This window comes from Hemiscyllium ocellatum, chromosome 16 (genome assembly GCF_020745735.1).
Source record: "Hemiscyllium ocellatum isolate sHemOce1 chromosome 16, sHemOce1.pat.X.cur, whole genome shotgun sequence".
In the NCBI taxonomy this organism is placed as follows: domain Eukaryota; kingdom Metazoa; phylum Chordata; class Chondrichthyes; order Orectolobiformes; family Hemiscylliidae; genus Hemiscyllium; species Hemiscyllium ocellatum.
The window spans coordinates 75,759,321-75,767,809 of NC_083416.1; the positions used below are offsets into that span (position 1 = coordinate 75,759,321).

At 40.7% G+C, this 8,489-nt stretch overlaps 1 protein-coding gene across 1 annotated transcript in view; it reads left to right on the forward strand.

Moving 5' to 3' along the window:
* Positions 1 to 3,999, forward strand: part of maml1 (mastermind-like transcriptional coactivator 1) — a 70,581-nt gene extending 66,582 nt beyond the window's left edge. The window contains exon 5 of the mRNA XM_060837402.1: positions 61 to 3,999. Coding sequence (XP_060693385.1) covers positions 61 to 1,040 — 980 coding nt within the window. The 3' untranslated portion in view covers positions 1,041 to 3,999. The remainder of the gene's footprint in view (positions 1 to 60) is intronic.
* The last annotated feature ends 4,490 nt before the right edge of the window (positions 4,000 to 8,489 follow it).

Consider the following 8,489-nt stretch of genomic DNA (forward strand, 5'->3'; position numbering starts at 1 on the left):
ATAAAGTTTAATTTTTTTTATTGAAAGTTAATTTTCTCAATGTTGTGCTCCATTTCATAGGTCCCCCTCAAGTTCTTCAGACGGTTGGAAATCTGGCTGCAGCGAATGCAAGCAGCTCACGGTTGTTCCCTCAGAATCAAAATATGATCCAGATCGGGCAAAGCCAGAGTTCTGTCTCCTCCAGTAGCTCTGCTGCTGGTCAGTCAGAACTAGGAGCATCTCAGTATGGTAATATGCACAATGTCCAACAGGGAATATACAATGTGGGGTCAAATGTGAACCAGATGCTTCCACATTCTGCCCAAGGCACAATTGGAAATGGGCAGCATTCAAATCCATTGCAGATGCAACCTAATATGACTCAAGGAGCTCCAATGGTAACAGGATACAGTCAAAATCACCTCAACAGCTCAAACCTTGCACAACAGCAACATAACAAAGGAACGGTGAACCAGGCTGTATCAAAGACCCACTTGCAGAGGCTACCAGGTGCTGTGGTAAGCCAAAATCCAACATGGCCGAATCAGTCTTTGCAAAGCATGAATAACCAAAATCAAACGAATAGCAATCTAGTAGCATTCAGCAGTACCTCAACCTTCCATGTGCGTCCAACTCGGCCTAAATTTGCTAGCCAGCAGTTTGTGCAAGGAATGTCTCGACCAGGTCTTTCTTCAGTCAGACCAGTGGGCTCCATCAACTCAACTGTTGGTGACCAAGTCATGCCTACATTAGGTGGACCTCTGTCGCGGACAAATCAGCCCTTGCAACAGAGTATTCCTAGTTTAAACCAGTCCATTCCGGATATGACTAACTTTGCTTCCAGCCAGCAAATGGCCTCAAGGGGCAACCTCCAATGCAACCAGGTTTACCAGGTAAGAGGCACCAGCCAGGAGCTACCTTTTAATTATGGTAACCAGTCTGGTAGCAGCGCAGTTCAGGCGTTACCTGGAGATACAGACTTGATGGACTCCCTATTGAAAAACAGGACTACAGAGGAATGGATAATCGATTTGGATGAACTGTTGGGATCTCATCATTGAAGGGGGCTTGCTGATCTTGTGTGTAATCAGTGGGAATAAGTGTAATTTTTGAATTTTTTTATATAAACAGTATGGGACCAAAAAAAAAAGCTGTTACAAAACCCCTGTGGCACATGGCAGGTATAAATGTATGGTTGGGAACGGTATTATTGGGCAGGTTTTTTAAATAACTCTATTTTACTGCTATATGGGCAGATTATAACATTTTTATATAAAACATAGTTTTTTAAAAAGTTCCTTTATTGTACACGGGTTGCCCCTTGCCAGTCAGGAAATCCATATCAGATCACAACTTCGAGTAGTCATCTCTATACGTGTTTATCCAAACTTGCAGGATTATAATCAAGTAATAGAAATGAAGATTGTTGGAAACACATAGCTGGTTTGTCAGTTTTTTTTATATACTTTTTTAAAAAGCCTACTTAAGCTAATGAAGTGTATGCATCTCTCTTTCTTGATGCAGGTTGGCCTCTTGTCCCCTTCAAAAGTTTTCCCATTCATTTCATGTTTTAGTCCTTTACCTTTTTGTTGCATCTAAGTAAGTATTTTATCATTTGCCTGTCATTTCCTTTACCCTTGACTTTGGAGGTGTCCTGCTCTTATAGTCCACCCCACTTATTCCTTGTATGAAAGGAAGCAACCTATAAAGTCACTGCTGTAGTAACACATTTTAAACGGTTAAGTTATTCATGTACTGTTCATGTTTCTGTGTTGAACTTTTATGTCGCTCACCTACAGCATTTAAGGGGGCCATTGGCCCATCAGGTCTGACATGAAATCATTCGGCCTAAGCCCACTTTCCAACCCCTGGTCTGTCTCCATGGAGTTTATGGCACTTCAAGTATATCAGGTTATTTCTAAATCTTAGAGTGGTGTAGGCAGAAACTTTATCAGGCAGTGGGTTCCAGAGCCACTCCATCCTAGTGAAAATAATTTTCCTGTAATCCCCACTGAACCCCTTCCCTCCTTAATCAGATAAAGTGAATAGGAAGGAGCCTTTAATTTTATACATTTTAACTTCTGTTCGAAAGGAAACAATTGCAGTGTGTCCAGTCTTTCCTCACAATTCAAATTCTCCAGTCCAGGTAGCACTCCAGTGCAATCATATCTTTCTTTTTGTGCTGTGAGCCAGTCTGTTTTGTGCTGATTTTGTTGTCTCCATGATTTTAGGTTTTCTGTTTTGGTTAATAGAGGCAATATTTTTGTATTCCTCTTTGATTAATGAGCTACCCATACTTCCTACTTTTTAAGTGTGATCTCAACTTCCTGTCATGTAACTTGTTTGATTCCAATTTCATTTAGTTTTCTTTCCTGTACACTTTCTTGCTTTTTATATGGCTTTCTAGCCAAATTCAGCAACAAAGGTATGAGGATTTTTATGAATTGCTCACTACAAAATCATCACGCATCTTATTTTATCATTTATTTTCCAGCAACGTATGTTGTGCTAGGTCACAAAGGGCACTGTTTTGTTGATACGAAACTGCAGTCTATAAAAATGGCAGGTTTGCTTCCCTAAAATGCATTATTGAACCGATGTTTCAGGTGGTTTGACAAATTTGTGGTTGTGCACCAAATTGTAAAATTTATTTCTAGATCCCTTGTGAAAAATATATTCAAATTATTATATTTCTCTCAATGGGATTTGAATTCATGTGTTCTGCATTGTTAGTTTGGTAACATAACTACACCACTGTACCCCATGGAAATGATCACTGTTCTCTTGCTCACGGGAGGTAAGAAATGATACTGCAATTGGCGCATTCTTAAATTATAGTTGCAACACATCTGCATTGCTGTATTGAAAGTTCATTGCACTTTACTTTTTTGTTTGCTTCAGATTCCCCCGCTCCCCTATAAATTTGGATTGGGTTGTGGTTGGGTCGGGGGGGGGTGGGTATGAGTTACTGTATGTAAAGGCATTTGTGGCACTGTGGTCTGATTGGGCCTATAGTCAATCAATTGAATAAACTTCATTGGAATGTTTCAAAATCCTGACCAGACTTGGTTCAAGCTTTTACAAGTAGTTTGAAAACGTTTAATTGCACTATGCATTCAGTGACTGTCTCACGCTCATTTTATCTTGTCCAGGGCACTGAGAGTGTAGCAATAAAAGGGAGGTTTTATCATTTACTGGTGCCTCAGATATGCTCCAATGTTCTGTATTGCTGTTTTGGAGGCTTGTGCCACATTTGTCTGTTAACTTGTGGATATTTATGTATCGGATAAGTTTGTTTTGAGGGGGGTGGGGGGGTATAGTATTTTTTTTCACTTGACTGGTGCAGGTGCAGATTATCAGGATGAAATGGCAAGATAAAGATTGAAAATCAGCCATTCATTTTCCCAACCATCCATTTCCCATGGTTGAAATATTCTATAGCAAATTTGTTGATTTCCAATCATGGTGCTTGCAGTATCTTAAAGTTTAAGTCAGTCAGATTGTGTGCGTATGTATATAAATGTTTACATTTTTATAAAAGAAAAATTGATAAAAGTATTTAGTTCCTTGTCTGTAATATATTTTTGCATTTTATAGTTTAAAACAAAACTCATTTCTTGGTATGTTTTTTTTGTAAGTCTTAACTCTGCAATTGTATTGATATTGACTGTACTCGCTCTGTCTAATCTTCATTTTGTATTCAACTGTAATGTTAGACTTTGAACCCCCACCATTTGAACTATTACAGGTCGGTTCCTGGGGGAAATAACCAATGGCCAAATCTGGTTTTACAGTCATACTCTCCCTCAGAATTGTTTTTTAAAAAGATTAATTTAGTGTGTCCAGAATGTAATCTTTAATAAATATTCCATATGTGTATGTCAGATTATAAACATCAGGTTAGTTAGTTCACCTGAGACTTGTTTTATCTTGATATCCATTTTTGTTTTGATTGATCTCATTCAACTTGCATTCTCATTGAACCTATCATATCCCTGTGCAGAAATGAATCTAATTACCTATTTGACCAGTTCATATTATTGGGTTTAATGACCTCTATTTTTAGCTCTGTGTTTTAATCCTCAACTAACTTGCTGCCAGTTTCAATCATTCATTTCTGCTCCAGTCTTCTAAATGGTATCTGATATGTATTTTTAAAAGCAGTCTTTATTAACTTTAAATCAGATTAAATCAATACACATAGGTTAAATACAGAAAAAACATTTATTTGTGCCAAGCAGGCTATATATGGTGCCTATTCTTCCCTTTTGTGTGTCTTTTAAAGTGTTTTTTGAATGTTATTCAAATTTATGGCAAAGTAAATGATATAACTGCTCTTAATTTAAAAGTGTAATTAAGAATTTGACATTTCGCCTAATTGCATATCATTTCGGCATTGTGTTTGGAATTCAAACATCCATTGTAGAATCTGTGACCTTAAAGTAGTTGTCTTCATTTCACTTTAGTTTGTGGCCTCTTTTGCAAGTTAGTCTCACAGATTGGGCCTTGGACAGGCTTGATTTTTCAGCAAATCTATTCTGTTAATTGAAAATATATAATTGCTGAAAATGAACTGATGTTGACATTTAATGTACTAAATTGAAAAGTAGAGAACAAATTCAGGCTTCTATCAAATTTGTTATTTGTGTCTAAAAAGACTTTTAAACTAATTAGAAATTGTCATTAGTGTTTAATTGCCAGAATAATTTAAATTAAATTAATAAGTCTGAGTTCACTCTTCTATCATTTATTTGAACAGCAACCCTGCTTATACTTGTGTAGTGTTAATTTTATTTGATTAACTCTTCAAACATGGGAACAGGCCTTTCGTATTTCAAAAATTCTTGGGCCATCTGTGCAAAATAAATCTCAGCTTTTAAATTTGTTATATTAAAGAATAGAAGTAATGCACATAACCTTCGCTCTCCAATGGTATTGAAAATAGTGCAATCTTGTACTGAATACACATTTAAGGGCAGCACGGTGGCACAGTGGTTAGCACTGCTGCCTCACAGCGCCAGGGACCTGGGTTCAATTCCCACCTCAGGCGACTGACTGTGTGGAGTTTGCACGTTCTCCCCGTGTCTGCGTGGGTTTCCTCCGGGTGCTCCGGTTTCCTCCCACAGTCCAAAGATGTGCTGGTCAGGTGAATTGGCCATGCTAAATTCCCCGTAGTGTTAGGTAAGGAGTATGGGTGGGTTGCGCTTCGGCGGGTCGGTGTGGACTTGTTGGGCCGAAGGGCCTGTTTCCACACTGTAAGTCTAATCTAATCTAATCTCACTTCTCCTTTACCTGGGCTCCTCAACAAGCTAATGGTGAGCCGCCAAGTATAGGATAGGATCTGATGGATGGTGTACTCTGTCTTACAAAATTTTGGCTGAACTTTTAACTCTACTCCACTTCCTTGTTCTACCCCATAATCCTTAATCATTAGATGAGTGGGAGGTGGGCTGTCAATTGACCTTGCATTACTTTTTAAACCGTACTATTAGGAAGTGCACTGGTCCTCACCCTTAACAATTTCTCCTTCGAATCCTTCTACTTCCTCCAGACCAAAGGGGTAGCCATGGGCACACGTATGGGCCGCAGCTATGCCTGTCTCTTTGTTGGCTACATAGAACAGTCGATCTTCTATAATTTCACTGGCACCACTCCCCACCTCTTCCTCTGCTACATTGATGACTGCATTGGCACCACCTCATGCTCCTGCGAGGAGGTTGAGCAAATTCATCAACTTCACCAACACATTCCACCCTGACCTTAAATTTACCTGGATCATCTCTGACACCTCCCTCCCCTTCCTGGACCCTTCCATCTCCATTAATGACGACCGACTTGATACTGACATTTTTACAAACCCACCGACTCCCACAGCTACCTGGATTACACCTCTTCCCACCCTACCTTTTGCAAAAATGCCATCCCGTATTCTCAATTCCTCCGCCTCCGCTGTATCTGCTCCCAGGAGGACCAGTTCCACCACAGAACACACCAGATGGCCGCCTCCTTTAGAGACCGTAATTTCCCTTCTAACGTGGTTAAAGATGCCCTCCAATGCATTTCCTTCACATCCCGCACCTCCGCCCTCAGACCCCACCCCTCCAACCGTAACAAGGACAGAACGCCTCTGGTGCTCACCTTCGACCCTACCAATCTTCGCTTAAACCAAATCATCTGCCGACATTTCCACCACCTCCAAAAAAAACCCCACCAGCAGGGATATATTTCCCTCCCCACCCCTTTCCGCCTTCTGCAAAGACTGCTCCCTCCGTGACTACCTGGTCAGGTCCACGCCCCCCTACAACCCACTCTCCCATCCTGGCACCTTCACCTGCCACCGCAGGAACTGCAAAACCTGCGCCCACACCACCTCCCTCACCTCCATCCAAGGCCCTAAAGGAGCCTTCCACATTCATCAAAGCTTTACCTGCACATCCACTAATATCATTTATTGCATCTGTTGCTCCCGATGCGGTCTCCTCTACATTGGAGAGACTGGACGCCTCCTAGCAGAGTGCTTTAGGGAACATCTCCGGGACACCCGCACCAACCAACCACACCAATTAAACCAACATTTCAACTCCCCCTCCCACTCTGCCGAGGACGTGGAGGTCCTGGACCTCCTTTACCGCCGCTCCTTCACCACCAGACACCTGGAGGAAGAACGCCTCATCTTCCGCTCGGAAGTCTTCAACCACAGAGCATCAATGTGGACGTCAACAGTTTCCTCATTTCCCCTTCCCTCATCTCATCCTAGTTCCAAACTTCCAGCTCAGCACCGTCCCCATGACTTGTCCTACCTGCCTATCTTCTTTTCCACCTATCCACTCCACCCTCCTCTCTGACCTATCACCTTCATCCCCTCCCCCACTCACCTATTGTACTCAATGCTACTTTCTCCCTACCCCCACCCTCCTCTAACTTATCTCTCCACGCTTCAGGCTCTCTGCCTTTATTCCTGATGAAGGGCTTTTGCCCGAAACCTCGATTTTGCTGCTCTTCGGATGCTGCCTGAACTGCTGTGCTCTTCCTGCACCACTAATCCAAAATCTGGTTTCCAGCATCTGCAGTCATTGTTTTTACCCAGTGCAATTTTCTATACATGCTCTATGTATCCTCCTCTCTCACTGCCCGCTTCCCTGTTCATCTTCACCATGATCTCCAATCCCCATGTGTGGCCTTCAACAAAGCATTGATTAGAGGTTGTGACCCTCAGTAGTAATACTGCTTCAGGACCTGTCTGTAACTCAGATTTGGTGTATTAAGTAGTGAGTTGGTCATCATGATGACAATGAATCAGTGACACTGTTAGATGTCTCTATTGCTGGGTGAGGTTAAAGGTCTCTTTTGAAGTCTCTCTCAAATTGTACAGATGTGACTGAGCACAGCTGTCCCAAGCCAAACCCCTGACAATTTTGCTGTGATCTCCTGGCTGCATTGTGGACAGAAGTGTATGAATTTGACTCTAAACTTCCCTTTGGAATCTGTCCAGGATTGGTGTGGAGACAGTTGATACTGCCTTGGTGTTTGTTTCATGATTTTAATCAGTTCAACCTTGCATTCTGGCAATGAGGCCAGTAGAACTAAGTTGAAAACTTGGTGGGAACCTGCTGGACTTCATGTAATGAATTTGTTTCTGTTTATCCAAAACTGCTTTCCCTTCTCCAGTTTTAATTAACCCAAACTAGATTTGGCCATGTGGGATTTTTTTTCTATCATAAACTATTTAATTGTAAATAAACTAAATATTGAGAATCATGCACAAATAAAGACTCCATAATTTGTTTGTAATTGTGCTATTTTCTTCTTCAGTTGTGTTGACTCAGAATGGCCAAAGTAATGCCCGGTGATCCAGTTCTTCTGCAGAACTGTGCAACTGAAGTTCTTACCTGCATTTTTGCTTCTTCCCAAGGTCAATAAAATTTCACCCTGAGATTTCCAAAGAGGTGGAATCTCATTCCCCTCTTTTAGTAACAGTTAGATAAATGAGACCAATTTGAATCAAATGTTATTATAGTTAAAAGTATTGTGGTGTACAGTGTGGAAAAAAAAAGTAAGGACCAGTCTTTGTTATAAAATGGCTGGATCAGTTTATGCATTAGCTGTTTTTACATCTAATCTAGAATTCGAATTTGTTAGCTTATTTAAAAGAAATTGAAAAATCCTCATGAAAGTAGAGCAGAAATAGATTACTAATCATCATACTGGATTGGAGCATGTCTTTTTTTAAGAGTTGCATTTCTGTGGTACAGTACCATGCATGACTTCAGAATATGCTAGTGTTTCACATTGAATGAAATCAGTTTTTGAATTGTAGTCATTTATGTCAGAAACATGACAGCCACTTTTCATACCAGATCCTGTGAACAGCAATTTGGTGTGATAACCAAATATTTTATGATGTTGGTTGAAAGATATAAATGGGCCAGACTGTTGAATCAAAAACCCTGTTTTTCAAACCCCTGTTGCTGTAGGAAGGATAGAGAGTGCAGAAATGGTTGACAAGGATA